General features: G+C 47.2%; 2 protein-coding genes across 2 annotated transcripts in view; both read right to left on the reverse strand.

Moving 5' to 3' along the window:
• The window catches only part of LOC144110951 (uncharacterized), a 52,645-nt gene extending 43,194 nt beyond the window's left edge, over window positions 1–9,451 (reverse strand). Inside the window, exon 1 of the mRNA XM_077644022.1 lies at window positions 9,114–9,451. Coding sequence (XP_077500148.1) covers window positions 9,114–9,153 — 40 coding nt within the window. The 5' untranslated portion in view covers window positions 9,154–9,451. The remainder of the gene's footprint in view (window positions 1–9,113) is intronic.
• A 6,835-nt stretch (window positions 9,452–16,286) lies between these two features.
• The window catches only part of CRMP (Collapsin Response Mediator Protein), a 44,513-nt gene continuing 36,030 nt past the window's right edge, over window positions 16,287–24,769 (reverse strand). The window contains exons 7-12 of the mRNA XM_077644420.1: window positions 23,393–23,739; window positions 21,806–21,947; window positions 19,151–19,234; window positions 18,320–18,583; window positions 17,761–17,989; window positions 16,287–16,580 (exon numbers count right to left, since the gene is read on the reverse strand). Coding sequence (XP_077500546.1) covers window positions 16,495–16,580; window positions 17,761–17,989; window positions 18,320–18,583; window positions 19,151–19,234; window positions 21,806–21,947; window positions 23,393–23,739 — 1,152 coding nt within the window. The 3' untranslated portion in view covers window positions 16,287–16,494. The remainder of the gene's footprint in view (window positions 16,581–17,760; window positions 17,990–18,319; window positions 18,584–19,150; window positions 19,235–21,805; window positions 21,948–23,392; window positions 23,740–24,769) is intronic.

Genomic DNA, 24,769 nt, shown 5'->3' on the forward strand with positions numbered 1-24,769 from the left:
TCCTTAATTGCTCCCCGCCCAAATCGGAACTGCTGATGACCAGACCGCTTTCCCGGTATCCACGCACACACCTCCACCTGTACGACGACCACATACCCCTGGTCAATAGACTCCTTGGACTCCAACGTCCCTGACTCCATAGGTCCTCGGTCTCTATTATACAGGACTTTGGATGCAACCTTCACTCTACAACTACTGTGCAAGCAAACCAAACAAATTGCGGGCCTTATCCGCAGAGTGGCCACACGCAACCACGACCTGTCGGAGAGGGAAACTTAATATGACAGACGCCCTGATCACCAGCCGCCTGACTTATCACGTTCATTATCACTTCCCCCCCCCCAAAAAAAAAGAACGAAACAAGACAAAGCTTAACTTTTTATTAGAAAGGCGACCACATCAGTGCTCCGCCTATCGCAGTCAGCGCAGATCACTACTCGTAACGGGAACCTGCAAAACTATCTCGGAACTACTCGAAGCCCAACGAAGCAACCAGATACGTCGACTAACCCGCACAGAAACCGGTCAACACCTCCTACGGCGTCGTCACCTGACCCCTTTCACATGCTCACCTTCCCTCAGCAATCAAATCAACCCACCTTACATCCATAACCAACTGCGCGCCGTATACCTCTGTCCAGAAATATGAACCCCAAGCTATATACACCGGGACAGACGCCAGGCCAGAGCTGAGTATTACACTAAACACTGCAGAGGTAGACCCGACATCTATATAGACGCGGCTCAACACACCCTACCAGGCTATTAGCCGCCGCGGTGGCTGAGTGGATATGGCGCTCGGCTGCCGGCCCGAAAGACGCGGGTTCGATCCCGGTCGAATTTCGATGGAGGCGAAATTCTAGAGTCCCGTGTGCTGTGCGATGTCAGTGCACGTAAAAGAACCCCAGGTGGCCGAAATTTCCGGAGCCCTTCACTACGGCGTCCCTCATAGCCTGAGTCGCTTTGGGACGTTAAATCCCCCATAAACCAAACCTACCAGGCTATTATACCACGGTCGCCGCCTATCGGGGATGGCCCCATCACGGCTGAAGGCACGGCCGTCGCCTTGCTGCTGATACATGCTTAAGATCCCAACATCACAGGTATCTGCACCGTCTCGCAAGCTGCGTACTGTCACTATCAGCAAACTGTTATCAAATCAACCGCCAGACACATTCTCGCATCAGGACACACGCTTATCCAGGAGATAACCCTCACACGGGTTCCTGCGCATGCCTAGATCCCCGGTAATAAGCGCGTTCATGCGCTGGCTCAAGAACTATCCTTCCGGGCCCCGAATGATGGGACACCCAGACCCACGCAGGTAACCTCCCGCGCTCTACTCACGTAGCATCAAAGCACGACTTATTAGAAAAGCAGCCGCTCGCCCTCTCACAGCCTCACCATGCACTAAATTAAAAATGCGGTGCAGTCTGCGGCAATGCGGGCAAACTGATACATCTCACCGTACCTCCTTCATCGCAACCTACGTGCCTTGACCTTCCCACTCTGCTCAACACGTGGGACGCCCAAGGCCACCTTCATACACTACCCGTGGGAATGCCCCAACCTGTGGAAGTTCCTCCTATACCCAACCCATCCACCTCCTCACGGGATGCTACTCTGCGAGTTGCTCAACCAGCTGGCCAAACATATGGTAAGTGTACAGAGCTCTCCGTGAAGGCCAGGCCCCTGGACTCTTGGACAATTAGGAGCCCACCCTTGATGACCTTTTGGTATTTTTAAAAAATAAAGTTGCCCCCCCCCCCACACACACACGTGCCAAATGCGATACGCTGGCCACGCCCCGGTAGCACTGAACATTAGAACAATCTATAAAAACGTTTTGTAAGTTCAGGAACATTGTTACATTAAAATGTTAAATTAACGTCGAATATTATTATATAAAAGGCTATATGTAACATCTAAAAAATGAGTTTAACATTGAAAGTAAGTAAATATTATTCTAATCCTGACTTTTAATTTTTCTTGTAAAGTTAAACAATAACAACTAATGTTATGTTTTACAGGATAAACATTCCTTTAACGTTCAATGTAAGCAGAATGTGATTACTGTTTTTAAACATTATCATGTTTCAGTCATACCTATAAAACATTAAAAATTTATTTCGAGCACTGGGTTCCAGAGGGCTGTCCACAAATTTTACAGTAAACCATTTTTTTCAGCTAGCAGTACTTCAGAACCAAATCTCAGATTATGCCCGCCATAGGTAACGTGCACATGCAACCCCATTACTTTGTTCGAAAACTTCGCTTATTACCCTTTCGCCACAATCACTCATAGCACACTCCTCTGCAATGGCCGTATAAGCTTGACGACATTGCATCCTTGCGGAGGTGAGTCTATACTAGTTTCATATTGTGCCCTGTTGTGGAAATGAAGTATCGCCATCGCTGCTTGCCCTTGCAAAGCATGGTTTATGGGGGTTCAACGTCTCAAAGCGATTCAGGCTATGAGGGACGCCATTGTGAACGGCTCCGCAAATTTCGACCACCTGGGGTTCTTTAGCGTGCACTAACATCGCAGAGTATACGGGCCTCTAGAATTTCGCCACCGTCGAAATTCGACCGCCGCGGCCGGGATCGAACCCGCGTCTTTCGGGTCAGCAGAAGAGCGCAGGAACCACTGAGCCACCGTGGCGTCCCCGATCCTCGCATAGCGTTGATAGAATTGTCACACTGGTTGGCCTACATGCTCGAGCAGGGTTGCCTCATTATTTTCGACATATGTTACATTGGTGTTGTTTAAATGTCTACATAATGTTAGGAGAAGGTCATCTGCACTTTTATCTGTAACGTGAAGAAAATGTTGAAAGCGTGAAGAAAGCGCGTGAACGTGAAGAAAGCGCGTCGGCGAATGTACGCGCTGAAGCAACACCACCTAGTCTGTAGTTTACAACCACTCAACTCAACTAGGTGGTGTTGGCTGAAGTGAATGCTGAGCAGAATAGTATATAGTCTGGCGATTTGCAGGCGATTACTTTAGGCCGAATTCACTCAAGACAAAGTCAGGGGGAGGCCAGCGGGAGCTACTTCCGTCCGGCTTATAGAAAAATCTCTGCTGAATTGCTCGCCTACTCTCTAGAGCTCAATAAGCGTTTTCCTTCCTTCCGATGAAGCCATAATTCCGTACACATTCCGTTGCAAACGTCTGTAGTGAAGAAGATCTAACCGCAAGGAGATTCTGAAAGGAGAAACGGGCTCTCGCTCTCTCTTTTAGACTCTATCCTTTTTGAGTTTCTGACCCGCGCGGCCGTTGCGACCGCCACGCATCCTCTGCGTGTGTTACGCGAACTCCGTCAGCTGCGCGTTATCTCGGGCGCTGTCGCCTGCTTTGCGACGCCGTTCACAGACACTTTGGCGCCGTGTTCCAACTTGTGTTCGCGATTTCGGTGCTGCGACAACTACGTACGGTGCTGTTTGGTTTTGTGCTCGTGACCTTCGAAACTGCGAAGAGTGCCGCGAGACCCGCGCGGATACGACGGGAACAGCTGCCTGCGGCCGCCTTCTCGTGAGCCGCCGCTCATTTCGGAGCCGTTCATCATGAACAATGATTTAGTCGCAGCTCTTGACGAAACAGTCATCCGGTTTCGTCCGCAAGAGTAGGCATATCGTGGGAAACAATTATGCAAGCGTTTGTTCACTGAATTTTATTGGTGTCGCATATATCAGCATAGAGAGTGAAGGACATTGCGTTATAGTGGTTTGCTTTCACGCGTTTGCGTAAGTACTAAACTTTTTTTGCAATTGTCTATAATTGTGAGCTACATCGTGCATGCTTTAAATTGCGTGCACTCACTGTGCACTGACTGATCCTTCCGTATCGCTTGAAAATTGTGCAAGGATGATCGCATATGTAATACGTGAATGATGCACGAAATGATATAGTTAAAATGTCAGTTGCTCAGTTTGAGCTAAATGTCAGTTTGAGATAAATTTGACACCTCTGGTGCATCGACACACATTACCTGTATTGTACAGATTGCTGTATTCTATACACGTTGTAAGGTTTCTGGCGACAGCCCGCCTGGTTCAGCTGCGTAGTCGGCCCGGGACGCCTGCAGCCGGGGTCACTGCACGGCGATAGGCATCTTGGTTCCCACGGCCGGTCCCCGTTTGGTTTATTGGATTCGAGACGGAGGACTCTGCTGCCGTTTGTAAACAACATTGTTCTCGGAAGATCGACCGTGCGGTACGGAGGCAGTTAACGACCGCTAAAACCGAGCAGGGGTGGCTCACCCCTTCAACTGTGCCTGCTCGCCGGCGCCTCGCCCATTCGGACTTCCCGTAAGACGTGTCCGGCTTGACAGCGTGAGAACTGTCGTTCGGACGCGATGACAACACTCTCTCTGGTGGGGGCGATTGTCCAGCGGCACCCTCTCTCTCCGGCGAGGCATGTGATGGGGGCGTGTCCCTATGTGAAGTGGTGCGTGTGTGTACGACAGCGCAAGTTAGGCCACGCCCAACCTGGCGAAGACCTCCTCGAACCTGGGGAATCCTAGGGACCGGACCCTTTTTAAACCGGACGACGAGTGCCATGAGAAGGAATCCTCGATCATGCTCAGATCTTCTGAGATCCTCCGACCTTCCCCCATCATCCGCCAATGGGTTCCTAAATCTTGTAAATAATGTAAAATAAACCCCCTTTACAGTTTCCTTCATAAACAAGTCCGGCAACGTCATTCGGAGAAGGGACCTGCGGCGCTGGAGGAGTCAGCTCACTCTAGGGCCCCTCATCTCCAACAACGTAGTGTATTTTGAAAAATATATATTTGTTTTTACTGAAAGTAAAGTGATGGATATATGTGTCAACAAAACCACGAAAAATGTTCTCTGTTCTCCATACATTGGCCTAGCGCTGCGGTTGCCATTGTTGACTAGTAGCGCAACCAATTTTAACATGCCACAACAGCAAAGAAAGGCTGCACGAAATCCGAAGTAAAGCGCGGCGCGCGGCCGCGCGCAGCAGACGGACGACGATACACCCACCCACCTCCCCTACGAGCCCGATTTCGGACCAGTCCGGACGTGAAGCAGATGCCATGCGAACACTCCCGCGCCCACGTGTATCAGCCATCCGTTGCCATAGAGATAACTCGTACACCATTCAATATGAATGTAACTGAAGAACGAATTAGCGATTCGGTCTCTAAATCGTGGCCGCTGGAAAGTGTAGGAAGTTTCACCCCCTGATAAAGTACTCCAACGCCATTCAATGCAGCAAGAAAGCTGAGTGCAGAACACATCAGCAAAACTAGTCACTAGGCTTGAGCAGAACGTTTAGTTGTGACTGAGAATAATAATTAAAGAATTTAGTTAACCATCCTACTGATTAGCTATACCGCTGACAATGCTAAGGAGAAAAAAATGCTCTTATAACTCAAAAAGCCTATTTTAAGAAATTGCACAACATCTTCAGGGAATCACACCTGTTACCAGCCAGTAACTTTACACATCTGTTACCAGCCAGTAACCTTTACCAGCCAGTAACTGACGCGGCTCTCGATGCATTCAGAAAAGAATTGATTCAAGTAGACTGGCGAAAGGTCCCGACTTTGGTCGATGCTGACAATGCTTATGATGCATTTTTAGATATATTTAAAGGTTTTTACCAAGTTCACTTTCCTGTAAAAAAGCGCCAAAGAAATAGGAAAATTCGGAAACCATGGGTAACATACGAACTCTACCAACAAATGAGAACAAAAGACAGACTGTTCAGAAAATTTCTTCGCACGCGTAACCTTAATGACTTGACGATTTTCAAACAATATCGAAACGAACTAACCAAGAAATTGTGCATTGAGCGCAAAGATTACTTCTCATCTTTTGTGGATGTCAAAAATGCACCGAGCGCACTGCTTTGGGACAAACTAAATATGTTACTACGCCGTGGTAATAGCAGGAGCTGCATGTCCAAACTTACTATTAAGGGCAAGGACTTGCAAGGGGCGGAACTGGCTGATGCTTTCAACACTTTTTTCACAAATATGAGTACACCAGGTAGTTCCCACAACGCATGTCAATATATGAACAGGAGGAATGATAGAACTTTATTTTTACAGCCAGTCACAGTGCAGGAAGTGATTTAAACAATTAGAAGTTTAAACAACAGCAGCAGTAGGGATATCGATGAAATTCAAATAAAACCCGTCAAATACGTCGCAGATGTAATTGCACCAGTTCTTACGAATATTTTAATATGTGTTTAACTACGTCTATATTCCCAGTAAAGTTGCAGGTTGCCAAAGTAGTAGTGCTCTTTAAAAAGGGGAATCGAAACGAATTGGGCAATTATCGGCCTGTATCTATATTGCCGATTTTTTCAAAGGTTTTCGAGAAAATAATTCATTGCAGGGTTTTGAATTTCATCGAAACCTCCAATGTATTAACACCTTACCAATTTGGTTTCCGGAAGAATATGTCAACTGAATTAGCCTTGCTTCACCAAAAAGAATATATTTTAACACAATTTGAGAACAAGAAAATCGTGGTTGGCTTATTTGTTGACTTCTCCAAGGCTTTTGACTTGGTCAATCATGAAGTTTTATTGAATAAGTTGGATATTAATGGTGTACGTGGATGTGCGTTACATTTACTGCGGTCATATTTGTCCCACCGGCGACAAGTAGTCCAAATTAATAACTCTCGATCACAAGTCCTACCACTGGCTTGTGGTGTCCCACAAGGTAGCATATTGGGGCCTTTGCTCTTTAACCTTTATATAAATGACATTGTTAATATTAACCAGGATGCCAAATTTATCATATACGCAGACGATACTAGCATATTTTTCTCTGGTAATAATATCGATCAACTTATCTCTAGTTGCAATGACACAATAGTTCAACTACAACAATGGTCGTCCTATAATTATATGACAATTAACACAAATAAAACAAAAGCCGTTATCTTTCGGGCAAAGAATAAGCCACTCCTTGCTCATGCCGACATTATTTTTAACTCTCGTCCTGTTGACATTGTTGACCATTTCAAAAGCCTTGGTGTGACATTTACTGCTCACATGTCCTGGGAAACTCATGTGAACTTACTAGTGACAAATTTAGCTCGGATAACTGGAGTAATTGGTCGTCTCAGATACATTCTTTCTACAAAACTTAAACTATTGGTTTATAATTCACTCTTTTATTCACATGTTAACTATTGCCAACTTGTCTGGGGTACAACTACATTCTCTAACCTACAAAAAATTTGTCATGCAGAAGCGATACCTACGTCATGTGTACAACGCCGGTTATAATGCAACAACTGCAGGTTTTTTTCATAGAGCGCATGTCATTATGGCTCATAAACTATATCTCTACCGTCTGAGTACTAGATTTAAATATGAAGTAAGATATAACATACATAACTTTGGTACTCTGGCACATTTAGAAAAGAATGAACAATATTATGCTACAAGACATGGAAAATGTTAGAAAATCGTTGCACCCCGTTTGAACTCTGGCATCGAACGCCTATGTTATTCTTTACCATCACTGTTAAACCATTATCTGTCTACTAACTTTGATTTATTTATTTGCTCCGCTGCTAAGCTTCGCTCTATGTTTACTGAGGATGAATAACTGATTTTACTTATCCTGGGATTTCATTTTTCGGACCACTCTGTTTTGCTTCTGTTCTGCACTGATCAAGTGTTTTCATTTTCTTTTGTTGGACGGTATGAATTGATTGCTGTTGACCAAATGCTGCTCATTAAGTGGGGCGACGGACTCGTCAAGCCGCCTATTGACGGCTTTTTTTCCGTCGTCCTCCATCTGTGTACTGCACATGGTGGAAATAAAGTCTTCTTCCTCTTCTTCTTGTTTTTGACAAAGGCCGTATATATACATGCATCTTCGCAAACAATTTCGAACCTTGCGAAACCATATGCGGAAAACTGCGATATTTTGCCAGCCTTCTAATCACTTCTAGCGCACACACGCGAGCAATGGCGAAAAGACGATGCCAAGGCCGCGCGTCGGCGGTGATGAACAAGAATGACGAGGGGAAAGATAATCGCGCAAAGTGTTATATAATAAGATAACCGAACGAATCCTAATAGAGTTTTAACTCGGCAGCGCATCGCGTCTGCGATAGCTTGCACGAATGTGGTCCAGCTTATCCCTGTGACTGATCAAAAAAGATAAAAAATAAAAAAGAACGCGACAATGCTTTCTAAACCGACGAGTTAATGCCAACCTGTGCGACACGCGATAGGGTTACGTATGACAGAGCCGAATAGTTGGGAATTTCCCGCCAAGTGCTTGCAACAACGTTGCGAAGGCTCTCTGGTACTGTGTACTAATTGCGACTTATTAAAGCGGTGCGTGCTCAGTTGTCAAGGTGAGGCAGAAAAATGCCCTCCGCACACAGTTCATATTAGTGCAACCTGAGTATGCTGAAGTCGCGGCGAAACTTGGGGCCTCCTCCTCGACATATGCCGTCCAGTGAAATCGATATGAAAGACGATCACTCGAAAGCGTGCCGATGAGAGCCAATCGTGTGCCTTCTTGTGACCCAAAAATTTAAGGCTTCTGCGATGTTATGAAGGGGAACGGCTTTTCATTCTTTAGAGAATAGCGCTCATACACCATGACGTCCTTTCATCCATTTCCTCCAGAGCAGGGTATCGAACCGGTATTCTCTCCCGGCTAATATCCCCGCCTTTCGTTTCCGCTCTCTTACGGGAGATGCTTGAGCCCATTGGTACGAAGGCTGGTTCCCTGCAGTATCGGAAAGAACAGTGCTTCTAGTTCCTAATCTTGCATGCACTACGCGCTGAGCGCCAACTTCGGTGCTTACTTCCCTTCTTGCTTTATAGAACAGACGATCGCGTCTGGGCGTACCTGTAAGTTCTTGATCAGTATGATGGTCACCTCTCAGCTACACATCACTGCGTGCTGCCTATCATTGCTTGCAGCTATGCCTCCGCGACTGGCGCAAGAAATCTCCTGGTGTAAATATAGGTCGTTACGGTATGCTAGTATGTGCGTTCAACGCGCTTTCCACTCTAACGAAAGCTCGAGTATTGCTAAACTCGCGAATTCAACAGTGCGAGTTGCAGAACTAACGAATTGTAAACGCGCACTTACCGTTATAGTCGCCGAGGATGAAGCTTTGGGGAGGCGTCATCCATGTAAGCCGAGTCCACCCTTTGAAGAGGCGACGCCGAAAACACCGCACTTCGATGACAAGCTGGCAGCAGTGGAACTTTCGCAGAAGTTCTTTGTCAGGCCATAACTTGACGATAGTTCCAAGGCCCCAGCTAACACAGGGTTTCACACGACATCACAGTTCGACGATGGACACAGGAAGCGTCTCATTAGTTCATTCAGTCAATGTCAGTTGCCAACGACGTCACGAATAATTACGAAAATTGCACCCGAGCACCACTGAAAGGGCGACGCCCTGCTGCCGCCGCATCGCTGCTGCCCGTTAGGCTTGGGCCCAGTCTCGCCGATTCTCGCCAGCCGTGCCGAGAAGCGGCTGGCCTTATCTTCAGTGTTACATCGCAAGTGTTCCAACTGATGCTATTGTGAAACCTTTGTTTATTTTTTTTAGGCGGCTGATCGCATTGTGTCACCTAAGTTTCAGGCTATCGCACTATCGCACTCGACTGACTTTTTTCAGGCTGTTGCAAGCAAGCGCCATGTCACCTGTTCATCGCGATAGTAGAGACGGCAACAGAATATGGTTGGCTATTGAAGAAACCGCGCTCACTTGATCGGCTGTCCTTGAACGCTACCACAGTGTAAACAGCGAAAGAAAGCACGTTGCGAATATATGTTTCGTCCCACTAATTGGCCCTTGCCGGCCTCTAGAAGCCGAACAACTCTTTACCGTGACCACCAGTTTCCTTAAAGTGTGCACCGAAGGATAGGGGCCAGTGTTAAGGCACCAGCTATGCCCATGTATTTTTCCGGCCTTCTGGCAAAAATCAATTGCGACAGAACGCATTATTCGAGTACATTAAGCTCATGAAGGAGAGAGAGAAATTTACAGTGACGTAGCACCAAGCGTCGAGTGTACCCTGCACAGGATTCACCAAGCGATCAGCTTCAAATTGATCCCGAGTGTACAATGTTCGCTGAGATCCTCCTTTCACTATGGCGCCTGGTCACCGGTTCTGCGATTTCTAGGGCGATCAGTGCCGCGTTGTTCGAGAAGCGAAGGCTAGCACGGTGCCGAGGCTCATCGAAAAGCTCCGAAGACGGGCTAAGGAGGTGCGAAATATGAAAACAGGACGGTCAGCGTCGCATTTCAACTGCTGTCCACCAATAGTCCACGCAACGAGTGTAGAGATAGAGAGGAGAGGGGGGGGGGGGGGGGGGAGATGGCGGCAGGAGGGTAACCAGAAGGTTTTTCTGGTTAGCTACCCTTCACTGAATGAAAGCGAATGCGAGATGCAAAAGCGAAGAGAGGGATAAGGTTAGGAGCAAGGACACCAAGTGCATGCTGCCAAATCCCAGCCTATCGCACAAGCACGACGCCCTCAGGAACCGAAACAGCTGATGCTTTGTATGCCTTCAGGCCTGCCGATTGGTGCAGACACTGACTAAGGTTCTTTTCCTCTCTATAAGAGGGCGACGATGGCGGCGGTCTATAGTGCAAGACACAGCGTTTTAAGTACGATATTCTTTTAGCTCTCATTCTCGACCAATTAAAGCGAACATGACCCGAAAACCACGGCTAGCCCTTAGCCGAACTTTAGGGAGAGCTTGAACTGGACTTTTAGGGCGTAATTAACCGATATATTCTGAAATAGCCAGCTGAGAAAAATACTCCAGCCAGAGTGGGATTCGAACCGGCCGTCACGTCAACAGGGATGCTTTGTTGAGACAGAAGGACCGACGATTTTGTGGTGGGAAGGAATGCTGTCCTACTTAGACCAAAAAGTTCAGGGGGCGTTGACCCATAGGGCAAGATCAGCGCAGTATCGAAAGGACTCCCGGTATAAGAGGAATGAGCACGGATTTTAAGTAATTGATGTTCAATCATCATTACCATCGTCATCTACCACTCGACCAACGCTGCACTCTATAGCACTAGTCTCTCCCGCTGCGCGTTGGATACCATCGCCTTCATCATCTTCCATCTGTTGTTACTGCGCCGCCACTGTATGTGAAGGCTGCTAATGAATAATAAATAATTAGTGTTTTTTGAGGAGAGGAAATGGCGTCTTACGCGTTATACTTCTTGGAAGACACCTGGACCGCATCGTGAAGGTATGGAGGAAGGTGTGAAAGAAGAGGAGCAGTAGTGGGGGTCTTCGGAATAATCTCGATCATCTGAAGATCTTTAACGTGAGCTGACATCGCACAGCACACGGGCGCATTTTGCTTTCCGCCTCCATCGAAACGCGGCCGCCGTGGTCGGGTTCAAACTCGGGTACCCCGGTTCAGTAGCCGAGCGGCCGAACCCGTGAGGCACCACGTTGGGTCCGAGTTTCCTTGCTGATGAGCTATTAAATGCTATCGCATTGAAATAAAATGCATTTCGAAATCGGCGGCGCTAACAAACTGTGTTCCACTTACAATATTTGAAATACAAAGAACAAACTAAAACGCATTTGAACAGTTTCACTCGCCCAGTGGCGAGGATTGGATGCTACCGATCTGAACAGCTCCTTGTACACACGCTGTGGAAGCTTGCATGCAGTTGATAACCAGTCAAGGCAGCCCGCAGCCGTGCAAACTGCCGGCGTGGGCCCTCCACGACTGCCGTCAGGGCGCTCAACAACATGCTTAACACGAACGCCCCGCAGCGTGGCCTGGACCGGCTTGGATCGACGCCAGCGCCACGAAGTGTTGGCCGCTGTTGCCAAGATAATATTGCGATATGTTCGCGGCCGCTGACGATAGCTGGAGCGCAGCTCGACGTGACTGGTCGCCTTGTCATTCGCTTTTGTCTGAATGGTGGGCCGAGTGCGATTACTTTCGCCACGTTTCAACTCGTGGCTACTACTCACGCCGACCCGACAACACGTTGCGGTTTGCTTATCTCGGCAAAGCGGCATTGCGCGCCGCAGCTCGCGCGCCTTTCGAGGTTGGGCCTCGAAGCTACCGCTGGAAAGAAATGAAGATTCGGAAACGCGGAGCAAATGTGGGTTTGTGGCGGTTGCAAAGGTTGGACAATAAACCTGAAAATCCGATGACATCGTTGTGCAGGTTCTTCATTTCTCATATTCTCGGACAGCGCACATCGTACTGCTCTCGCAGGTTAGTGTCTGGCTTCCTGCGTCACAACTAGACACATATCCGTCCCGCAGTGGCAATGAGAAATTCGAATAAAGGGCTGGGAACAACACGTAGCGACTCATTTCACCTGCGAAGGGCCTATATACGCCCGCGCCCACGCTAAACTGATAAGGCGAACAGGAATGAAAGACAGTCGTTCTCCTGCCAGCGGAACGCTCTGCTTCGAAAAATCAGACACCGGCATGGTGCCTCGCTCTCGAGCGTCTTCGGTAGCGAATATCTGCTCTCATCACCTGTCAATTACATGCATAAATCTAAGCGGATACCGCCGTCGCGAAAAACACGCGGAAGTCTTCGCAGTCGCGTCCACCCACCACTCGTAGCCACTTACATCCAATCACATACACTCATAACCATTCACATCCACTTACCAGTGAAACTAGCCTCCACATTCGTGTCCACTTACCCTCACGTCCGCTCGCACCCACATTCACTAGCTCCCACTCACGCGCCTAGACGAGAGTGTCAGTGAGACGAAATGAGTGCGCTCATGCCCACCTATGTGAAAATGTGTCACTATGAATTTGCTCCCCTCCCTCCCCTATTATGGAAGGACCTGTGCACGCATATATGTTGTGCACCTTATGCGGTAGCCTCAGCTTCTTCGCAGTTGAAGCAAATCTTGATCTTTGGAATAGTATTTTGGCACAGTCTTGGCGCAATTTCATCAAAGACCACCAGTCTGGAGCACCATGCAACAGGTTTAATGCAATGGCATAGGTTGGTGCGATTGCCTCAGCATTCTCACCACCGATGGGTGCTCATCAGACCTTTTCAGAAGCTTTGCAGTAGTTCATCAAGCATGCTTTTAATATGGTATAAGGTGTTGGAGTTTTCTGATGTAACAATAGCTGCAGGTTTGATGCGTACAGTCTTAACTGTGATCTGCGGTAACACAACTTTATAACTGAATTTATAGCTCAACTGCTAAGCACCACTGGTTACAAATTGGGGCTCGCTTAAACGGCGCATATAAATGTTGGTTTATTGGGGCTTAACGTCCCAAAGTGTCTAAGGCTATGAGAGATGCCGTAGTGAAGGGCTCCGGAAATTTCGGCCACCTGGGGTTCTTGGAGCGCGCGACCGTGGCCTCTTGTGTGTTGACCTTTTTACCTCAATAGCTTTGTGAGATATTCCACTTATGCTTAAAACTGGTTGTGTTCCTCTGACATAATTTCGTGCCACGTGCTAGCATTGTGTCAGCCCGGTAAGGTTGGCCCCCATGGAGGAGCTTTTCTTTTTTAAACATATAAAGAGAATACATCCGGAACATTACGCGAACATCACAAATGCGACTCCTCTGCAAAGAAATGCCGATATGTGGTAAGACATGTATATCTGGATATCATACCTATAGTTGGAAATGCCGTAATTTTAGTGTGTATTGAAGCAAGTGGTGGGCAACTTTTCAAGAGGAGTGTTCAGCTTCCCTCCAAGAGCGCAGGCACCACAAAAACGACTAGCGCCTTTTAAAGCAGTCGGTGCTTTTACAACTCTAAAGCAAACAAGACATGTGAATGCTGCAAAGCAGTCTGGAACATGGTGCAACTGTACTTCTCACACCTCAATTTATGGGTGTGACTGCTATACTTTACACCCATTTTGGGGGGTGCAAGTGACCGACATGGAAACCCACCGTGAAGGGTGTAATTATTTTTTTTTAGTGTACTGTGTGTGGTGTTTGCATAGTATTGAAAATCTGCGATATATGGCACCAAGTTGTGTTGCGGTTGGAGGCGCTGAAAGGCACTAGCAGAGAAACGGCATGTTTCCACAGGTTTCTGGCGGACTAGCAGGGGTGTGGATGTGTTACAGAGGGGATGTGACTCATGAGCGGACGCGTTTCGTAGCGGGTATGTCCCATCGGGAGTGGGCTCCATCCGTGGTGGATCGGCTCTACAGCTAGCGTGTCATTGCTTGGAAACTGACCACTTTGATCGCGATTCTTTACCTGCATGATTGTTCCCCAATCACGTGGCGAACAGTGCAGAAATGAATGCCTGCCTATACTCGTCCGTGTCCTGTCGTTCGTCCTGCGAAGACAAGTTCAGACATCATATATATTCCCTATGCGGGAAGTGCGACCCTCACAAGCTGAAAGCAGAGAGACCAGTGTCAGATCCCGGTCACGCGGGCTACTTGCCGAGCATCTCTTCGCACTAAAGGGAAATATAAAGCTGCTGCCTGACGCCTTCAGCGCTCAGCACAGTGAGGCATTCAGCGCAACGTTGCAGACTCTGAAGGTAACATGGCATGTAATTTGTCTGTTTTTACTTCGGCAAGCTACAGCACGTAGATATTAGACACTGGTGAATAGAAATTTCTAGAAAAAGATAGAACATCGGTACGGTCGCGACAATGTCAATGTTGTGCTGTTTCCACGATTTCAGAATTCCGTAACTACGCGCCTATTCACACCTGGCGCACAGAACATAGACTACACCAAAAGCCAGCATGGTGAATGTCATGGCTTGCATTTGATTGACAATTGCGAAGTAAGAAGGTCGAATGACTTGAAAATTTAGCGCAGCAGGGTGAACATAATTTCCACTTGAAGCTCAGGAAACCGTCTTTATATGTGCTTGCGCAGCTTGCCCAAAATTGATAATGTAGCGAACCACGACGGCCATGCCTGAATGCCGCCTAGGCAGACCACTGACAAAGCACCGATGAAAGACTAAGCACTGGCGCGCTGCACGAGATCGCTTCGATTGGACTGGTCGTCTTCTGCGCTGCTCGCCGTTTTGTGTCGCCCGCTGTGAACTTCATCCCCTGTTTTGTCTGTGCACAAACCCATGTTCAGAACAAATAAAAGTAAGTCCCTTCATTTGCAACCTGCATATATTGCTAGCGGAAAAAGACCACGCATATCGACTCTTCTTCTTTCAGCAAGCAGAATAAAGCAAGTGTTCCATTAAGTTTACCACGCACTCGAAAAAGTTCGACTGAATAGAAAGATCATATCTGCCTTATTCAAAGCAACTGATCACGTAAGTGAACTGTAATTTTCTGCTTTGTCCGGGGGGAGTGGCTCGGAGAAAATAGGATACATACACCGGGTTTTTCATTTGGAACTGCTTCTAAAGCCTCTCCGCATGGTTCCCTTCCATGCACTAACAATCGGATATATGTTACGTGGGGCCAGATGAGAACCACAGGCGACTATACTCCCGGTCAACTTCCTGCGGCTCTCCAGCTAAGCCTAGGCAGGAAAGGGAAGAAGACGGGCCTTTGTCCCTATGTCATTAGTTGTTGGCTGTTCGGGATAGAGGTGCGGAGGCGTGAAGTTGGAGAGACATAGCGTGGTCGCCAGGGCTGAGGCACCCACTCCCCAGGGCACAGGGTTGAAAACCCCTCTCCTTCTCTTTCCTGTCTAGCCTTGGCAGCACAGCTGCAGAAAGCTGACCGCCTTTATAGTTCCTCTGCATACCTCGCTTTCTTCTTTCGGTCTAATGAGTGTAGTAGCCTGCCGCAGCCGTATGGTATTACTTGCAGTTCAGCGCATGGTAATTTCGTTCGCAGAACAGGTGGACCAAAGCGCAGAACTATTTTGCAGGCATAAAAAATTGTTTCTAAGCAAAGGTGACGCGCACGCTTTGAAGCATTCCCACGTGCCGGTTCGTTTCGAATGCAACATCGTGTGGCGCGGTGTATATAGGCAGCCTGCTGTTTTGCCTACACCCCGCGTCACTGCCGACCCCAGCGCCACATTTGTTTCCAAACATGACGCTCATTTATATTCGGATACGGCTCAATAACGGGCGGCAAACATCCCTTAAAGACCACCTTTACAGATTTGTTGCTTTGGAATTAAACAATCAAAAGGATTTCAGGGTTTTTCAGTGCCCTGCGTGATATCAAGGTTGGCTGGCAGGTAGCTTCATGAATTAAGACTGGCTGCGACGTCACAACAATAGGGCGACATCATTGGCTTGACGGCCTATGATGTCGGCTTATTTTGCTCATAAGCAGCAAAGAAGAAGCGTGAAGTGAATGACAACACCCGAGTCATGATACTGATGCTACTTTATTCGGCGAATGCGGAGTGTAACTTGTAAATAAAAACGCAGTGGTTGCGAAAAAAGGACAACACACGCACAGCGAAGAGGTTAAAAAGGGGGAAAAAATGAATCAGCGCCACTTCCAGATGGGCAGCACGGGGCAGTCAGCGCACAGAGGCAGAGAAATGTGTAAGGTTTCCGTGGAAGGAGGTTTTCTACCATATACCGGATGATCGGCCTCCTGGGGGGTTGTGGACGCGGATGGCAGCCCTTGAGCCCTTGTCGTCGTCAATTTGGGCGCCTGGATTCAAGGCGGAAGCAAGGCAAAGAAAAAAATTAGAGATAAAGAATGTTTTTTGCTTGTAGTTTGTAGTCTGCCCTAAGAAAAACTTCTTTAGACAGTCCATAGCATGTCCATAAACCTTTGTAAATCAAGTCTATTAAAATTCTGTAACAAACTATATATTTATCGCCATACGCTTTTAGATATCTGTAGCATAGACAATCTACACATTTGTGGCTATACGAATTTGGTAGAACCATGCCTATGGAGCTTATAAACTATGAATACACAAAAGGAAACTTCTATAGGAAGTCAACAGAGTCTATAATTTTGAAGAACATTTTTATAGGGGTAGCGAATAAAGATAAATTGATGTTTATTATGTGAGTGTGCCTCGGCTGTAGCAGCGAGGAGAGGTGACGACCGCAGCGCACGCAGGGGAGAGAAGGGCACGTGATATGTGCACCATGGAGTGATGCGGTTCAATGAAAGTCGCTGCGCGTACGCCACGGGTGTGCAGTTTTTCAACTGCGTGACAAATGGCCAAAATTAGTTGAGCCACAGCTGCGAAGATAATCACGTTTTTGGATTCTAAAAACTAATTCCGCTATCCCTCATGTCCAGCTAAAAATTTCTAACTGCAACCAGAATTCGTTGCAACCAGAATCAGAATTCGTTAAAAGTTCACTAGTAGAATTTAATCACTTTACTAGTCGGATACACGAACCAAGCGGCATATGTCCATCAAAGGAGCCCCTCAAGCCAATGGCATCGACCGATTCTCCCCCTTGACCGATCCCCTTGGACCTATAGGGTAAAAATCCCAGGAGGTGGGGAATAACCTCGGCCTCATGAAGACCAGTCCATGCCATTTGCAGGAGGGCTTTTATTTGAGGGGCATCGAACCTCGGCCTCATGAAGACCAGTCCATGCCATTGGCAGGAGGGCTTTTATTTGAGGGGCATCTATCGCTTTGTTCTTGAGTTGTATCCGACTACAGGGATTTGCATGTTTTAAAGCAGAAATTTGTTTGCGTTTCCAATCGTAAGCATTTTGAATTTTTAGGAATGAAAATCAACCCCAGGGTTTCGGCAGCATACCCCCCCTCTAAAAGGGAGTGCGTTAAAGGATAGCTTATTCCTTTTTTTTTCCTATATATGAAATTAAGTCTTTAAAGTGTAGTTGAAAGCACACTTACCAGAGAGGCTGAATGTGGAATCCTGGAGGTTGCGGCAGCCGCTCCGGGTCAAAGGGCGGCTGTGGAACTCTCGTGGCGTAGCTGGGAACAGCGGTTCCTTGTAGTACGGCGCAGGTGGCGGCGTCGACTGTGTCGCCGGCGCAGCCGCTGCGGGCGACACAGGCGCTTCCTCGACCGCCTCCGGTGCGGGTGACGGGGCCGATCGGTCAACCTTGTGCGGGGCTGCTGCCTGCAGTTGAAATAGAAGCGCTCAGCTGAGTGCTCGAGAGACTAGATCAGGGATTTAAAAAGGCATGAAGGGTTATCATGACACTTGCAGGCCGTATAGGCCTCGTATAACATCTATCTAGTACACCGTCTCTGCGCTCCTGCTAGTGAAGTTGGACGAATCCACTAGGCCAGTATTTTTATCAATCCACTAAGTTGGTTATTTTGCTTCTTTAACTACCATTGGTTGGTCCCGCCTTTGGTACTGAAGCCGGAGACTTAGAGCGTTTAGAATTAAGTTTTATGACGTCACAACAAGCAGCAGTTGCCAAGGGCAGAAGTATGCACTCACCTCCCTCTGCCGGACGGCCGAGTAGACGTAGCTGCAGCCAGGCGCCATAGAAATAAACTTGCCGACGCCTTTGGCGGCGTGAACTTCGCCGCCCTCAACGACGATGCGCCCCTGGGACACGACGAAGACCGGTGCGCCTCGGCAGCGGAACCCTTCAAGGATGTTGAAGTCGCCCGCAGACTGGTGCGTCTGCGCTGAGAAAACACGCTCCTTCTCGGGGTCCCACACCACCACGTCTGCATCCGAGCCGGCCTGGATCCTGCCCTGCCAGGAGGAAAAGTAGTTGCTAACGTAAGCAACGTTTTGTCAAGCTAACCTTTTCATCTTGTGTTTAGCTCATTGTTCAGTAAGCAACAAAAGCTGTAACAGCGGACTATTTCTTTGTCGAAGTGGCTGTGGCGGTCATGAATATGAGCGAGCTTCACTGTGGCTTTAGTTTTGTCTGGCATTGTAATCCTGTGCAGCCATTCAGCCACCATAACATTTTTGTTGCAAAGATGTCAAGAGTGAGGAATTCTGCAAAGTAAATGACATAAACTCTTTGCAGAATTTGCAAAGTGTGTGATATGATCATAGACATGTGCAGACGGTAGGCAGTGGCCCCCTAATAGACATGGGACAGGGGGCGCAAATTTTGTACCACATTGTTCACTGCTACCGAGATGACATGAATGGGTGCATACTATGAACTTTGACCCTTCCCTTATGAAGAGACCTGTGCACATCTATGGATATGATAGAATGGAGAGCGGAATTGCTTTTCGAAAGTAAATACCACCACTACCAGCAACTGCCCGCTTGTTTCCTCATGCCGGTTATTTTGTCGCTTACCTTTCGTGGATAGATGTTGAAGATTTTTGCCGCATTGGCACTGGTCACGGCCACGAACTTGCATGGATCCAACTTGCCCGTGTTCTGAAATTAGAGTCAGTCATTTTCTTTGAGACGTTGAAGGCAAGCTCCAGCCCCAATCGCACTGTACTCAATATGTTATAAGAGACACTTATGGGCACTTAATGCACATGAACATGCTGGTGAACCTCCAGCAATGTTCACAGTGGCTGCAAATTCTCACTCAACTGTGCATCTCATCAAGCTGAGAAAGAGAGAGGTTTTATGTACTGCTGCCTGCAAGGAAATGTGCAGGACCTCACACACTTCGCCTTGTAAGGGTGGTTGACTAGTTGACTAGTGCAGTCCTTGAAGCACAATGAACACTGAAACACCAATGGACGTCCTGCGGACGTCGTAAACATTTGCAGGATGTTAATTGGAGTTTCAGTGTCCATTGGTTGCATTGTCAATGTCGCCATACACATGCATTCCCCTAGCTGTTATTCTCCATCCTCTCCTTCCTGTGAAAGGTTGTAAGCCATGCCCACCATGACGGACCTTTCTGCATTTTTGCGTGCATTAAATCGCAGTCTCTAGCTTGCAAATGCAGTAAAACGTTTCCAAAGAACTATAGGGGTGCTTAATTATGTTGCGTGTGCGGAACATTAGAATACGAGATTTTTATGGTAGACCACAACGCCGGGTTTTTTCCATGATGAAGTTTCTGTTTGCGGCGATGCAGTTGGGGAGAGAGGGCGGGGGTGCGATGGCATATCACGTGGCATGATGTTGTCATAACCGTCTTGAATAATTAGTGGATTTTATGACATACCAGGTTTTTTTCCATAACGAGAGTTCTAATGATATCAGATTAAAAAAGATTAGTGCATTTCGTGTATGCTGAAGATGGAAACCGGTGAAATCAGGAAAAATGAACGCGATGGCGATAGGACAATGGCAAAATTAAGGAGCCGGAAAAAATGCGGCGCCAGCTGGCAAAACTAAGCAAGCAACTTCGCGTTTGAACAGTGCAATTGGCACTTGCATCCATGACAGGTACATTATTTCTGGACTGACAGATGCATGGTTGTACCACTTTTCTATGTGTGCTTGAGTATGAAGGAGAGGTGACATTAATACTGCCACTGTCCCACTCGGTTGACGCGAAGGCAGTGCCACATTTCAACGTCAGTTTTTTTTTTACACCAGAACAGGTGCTGAAGGTAGTTTACATGCTATTATGATACAACAAATGATTTCTATAGTGCAATTAAACAACCATAATTATTATGACCTTCAGCCTAACTACACCCACTCGCAGAAAAAGCCTCGGCCACTGGTCTCTTATTAATCTTGACATGAGCCAGGAGCGGCCACCCTACAGTTCCTGAAAACACTCTAACTTCAACTGCCCACCTAAATCCCTAGCACCGCAGCGACGTTGACCTTCGCTAAGAATCAACTATGCTACCCCAAGAGACCATCGGCGATCCTGCTTCCACATCATATCCCTACCCATGCCCATTTCATCTTGATTTAAACGAAGAAATCATTAACTGGCATTTTTTTTTCCTGACGACCAACTTTGCTCTCTCCCTGTCTTTTAACATTACGCCTTTTGTTTTTTTTTTCCATAGGCCACTGCATTGTCCATGCAGCCCCTTTGTCAGCTTTAAATTTCTGCCCTTAAGTACTGACAAAATACAACTGTTATATACATTCCTCTTGAAGGATATTGGATCGCGGCACATTTAACACAACTAGGATACTCCTGTCCATGCTATTTCTTGAGCCAGCTGCAAATTTGCGATCAGGGAACCAAATGAATATATTCGTCATTACAACCAGCACATGCTAAAATTAGTTTGTTCTGCATTCCTTTTATTAACATGCACAGTGAAAGCTTTAGAAAGCAATGTTGACGTCTCCGAAAGTATTTAGCCACTCACAAATGCGACATCTACAGCTGATGCCAAACTTGGGGACTAATTACACCTGAAACACGTGCGGCCAAGTAAGTAATGCTGGTAATCTTTTCTGTGCTTTCATTCATGTAACAATTTGCAAATTTGCAATGCACAAAAGCATGTTAGCAAAACTTTGTTTTGGGTGAGCAGCTTCAATTTTTAAATGTTGAAAACCATAGAGCATTAAGTGACAAGCTCTTGACAGTTGAGAATACAAAAATTAGTATGTTTACTCCTCCATTTGGTTATGTCTTGTTGTTCTGAGTTTTGAAGCACAAAGTAACATTTTATTTCATTGATTGAATGATTGGTTGATTGATTTATCGATTGATCAATTGACTGATCAATTGAATGAATGAATGAATGAATGAATGAATGAATGAATGAATGAATGAATGAACGAACGAACGAATGAATGAACGAACGCTGTGCCTCCAGGAACAGTTGAAATATTGCTACCATTACGTCTCACTCTTTGCAAATTTACTTCCTTCTGCTCGTTAGTGAACGCATGAAAGTATATTGTACAAAGAGTGCCAGTTAACTGCAATGATGGCGATAAATTGAGAAGTGCCACTGGAGTGAAACGTGTTCACTTTTTGTCCAGTCTATCCCCATTGTCGAGACATAAAAAAATAGACTGGCATTCCTTTCTGCCCTCCCAGCATGCAACACAGCAGCTCACCACGCCGTTCTCCCAGACGACACCCATGCGTTCTTCAACGCCGTTGACGCCATTGGGGATACGGGTGAAGTCGTCCTGGCCAATCGCCTTCTGGGCACTCGTGAAGACACAGTGGTCCGACCCGGTCGTCTGCAGCTCTCCACTGGCAACGAACAAGAAGGATTCATATGATTTCACTTCCTTGCTCACTGGCAGCACAGCTGGGCTCGGTAGATTACACAGCGCTGCTAGGCATCCCATAGTTCGAACTCGTGTGCGGCAAAATATGGCACTTTAATAAGGCCAAAACTTGGAGGCCACGTAGAGCATTGAGACTGACTACTCAGCGCTGCTCAAAACACATGAGCATATTGGAAACATGGCCACCTGGATAAGACACGAGGCAAATGTTTCATCGGCCGTGCAACAAATTTGTTTCTTACGCACATTAAAATGTTCTTTGTGCTGAATAAAGTACACTAAGACGAAGCATAATACTAAAGATGGTCCGGTCAGTGTGATGCTGCAAGGATAGATCTAGAGTAGCACACAGCGTCGGGGAAGATTATTCATGCTTTTAGATAATGTTAGTGCAAAAAAAAAAATGCACGGGTGACTGAAATATCAAATTATCTGCATCAGACCAATGAAAACTCCACACGCATGACTGCAGAGCACACTTCTGCCATTGTCTGCCTTATCTGAGTAATGGAGACGTACATTTTGTACTTAGGTGTAAAATAACGGGATAATTTGTTGTTTGTGGAAAAAGACTGTTCCTCTTAATATTGGAGCATGTATGCCTAGGTTAGTGCAAGTGGAGGAGTGATGGGCTGGAGTGATAACGAAGACGAACAGAGACGAGTAAAAAACACAGAGGCTGCGATGCCCTTGTGAACATGCATATATGCCCAACTTTCTCAAGTTCTGTTAGTTTCAAAGGCTGGTGATTTTCCAAGATAATTTCCACTAACAAAAGCGTAATTTGCCTTGGCGAGCCAGGCTATATATTCTTCTTAAGTTGCAAGGAACTCACCCTGAACTGTCAGTGGCTTACTGCAGGATGGTACACATTGGAGTGAACATATACCGCGACAGGAGCCAAGGGTGCCTTCTAGTTCATTACGAGAACTTTGTACTTTTTCTTCTTGTGGCCTGAAATTCTCATCGTCTCAGACAGTACATGCGGGCCACCAGGCGAATATATTTTAGCTACCTTTCTTTAAGAAAGGGTGACCTACCACAAGGGCCCACCAAAGTCACAAAAGGCTAACGATCACCACAAAAAAAAACTCACGGGTCTGTAACCCCTGTGTAATGCGAGATTCAGCGAGCGCTGTTTTGTGGTCATCAAAATAATATTGATTCTTCCTTATTATTTATCTTCTTCTCTGGTAACTCACGTGTTACGTCACTGTGCTGTCTCTCACAACTTCACTGCTTTTGGACCACTCAGCGTGGCAAGCTGTAGTGCTGACCAATCAATGTAGAGAGGCGCACATGCTTCGCCATCTCTCTACCTTTTCCCCTGTACTCTTTCGTGCTACGCCGCCAACGCCGCAGAACTGGTAAATTTGCCCTTAACAGCTGTCACTGTCAGACGTGTACCTGGCCAGCAGGTCCATGAGGTACCCCCTGGTGGTTGGGTCCGGCCTGAGCGGCGGAGAGAGCACGTGACCGGCGGCGTGTCTCCAGCAGCGGTTGAAGTAATGCGTGCCGTCGGTGGCCAGGCCCGCTGTAATGGGCTCGCCGAAAACCACGCAGCCCTGAGCGCGCTTCCGCAGGATCATCTCGGCTGCGCTGCGGCTCATGACGTGCACCACGTACAGCGGGCAATTGACCTGGTTGGCCAGAACGATGGCCCGGTGCGTGGCCTCAGCCTCGACCTCCTCTTCGCGACTGTAGAGGTGGCCCTCCGGACCGGTCACCTCCATGCAGAGCAACTTGCTTTGGTTCTGAAAAGAGCAGATCACTTAGTGGTTAGGGCGCTTGACTGCTGAGCCTGATGACGCGGGTTCAATCCCGGGCGGGGCAGCCGCTTTTCGATGTGTCAACACACGTTAAAGGGGTGGAGGGACAAAATTTTTCCCAGTGTGGTTGTGCTTCGGAATGATGGCTATGACATTAGTAAGCATGGATCATCAAGTGGGATTCGCCAATGCTGAACAAATAGTTTGCAAATGAATTTTTGTCCTGTAGTTCCGGTTTCAGTAGCCAAAGGATATGGTCCCAGAGTCACAATACCGCGTGCACGATACCACGTGAGGCGTACAAGTTGCAATGTAATCCATGCGTTGTTGTTTTGATTTCCTCTAACTCTTAATCAAGCTGCTCCAGAAGCGCGAATTTTAGTGAGTTTAGTTTTTGTGCCCCACGAGATATCATACTTTCTTGCGACGTCGCAGCCAGCCTTCGACTCGTGAGGTTTATGGTTTATGGGGTTTAAAGTTCCAAAGTGACTTCAAGGCTATGAGGGACACCGTAGTGGTCTCCGGAAATTTCGACCACCCGGGTTCTTTAACGCGTACTGACATCGCACAGTACATAGGCCTCTAAAATTTCCCCTCCACAGAAATTCAACTGCCGCCACAAGGATCGCACCCGCGTTTTTCGTGTTAAAAAAATTGGTTATTTGGGGAAATGAAATGGTATCTGTCCAACATCTCGGCAGATACCTCAACTGGCTGTAATGGAAGGGATAAGGGAAGGACTGAAAGAAGAAAGGAAGAAAGAGAAGGTCCCCGGAATAATTTCGACCACCTGGGGATCTTTAACGTGCACTGACCTCGCATAGCATATGGGCGTTTTTTGAGTTTCGCCTCCAACGAAGCGCGGCAGCTTCATGTCAGCAGCTGAGCGCCATAACCAGTGAGCCACCGCGGCGGCTTCTTTGACTAGTGAAATCGAAACCGTATGGGAGAAGAAATTCAATTACAAATTATTTACTAAGTGCAGGCAAATTTCAAGCCGTGAACTATATGCACT

This window comes from Amblyomma americanum, chromosome 11 (assembly GCF_052857255.1).
Source record: "Amblyomma americanum isolate KBUSLIRL-KWMA chromosome 11, ASM5285725v1, whole genome shotgun sequence".
Lineage (NCBI taxonomy): Eukaryota > Metazoa > Arthropoda > Arachnida > Ixodida > Ixodidae > Amblyomma > Amblyomma americanum.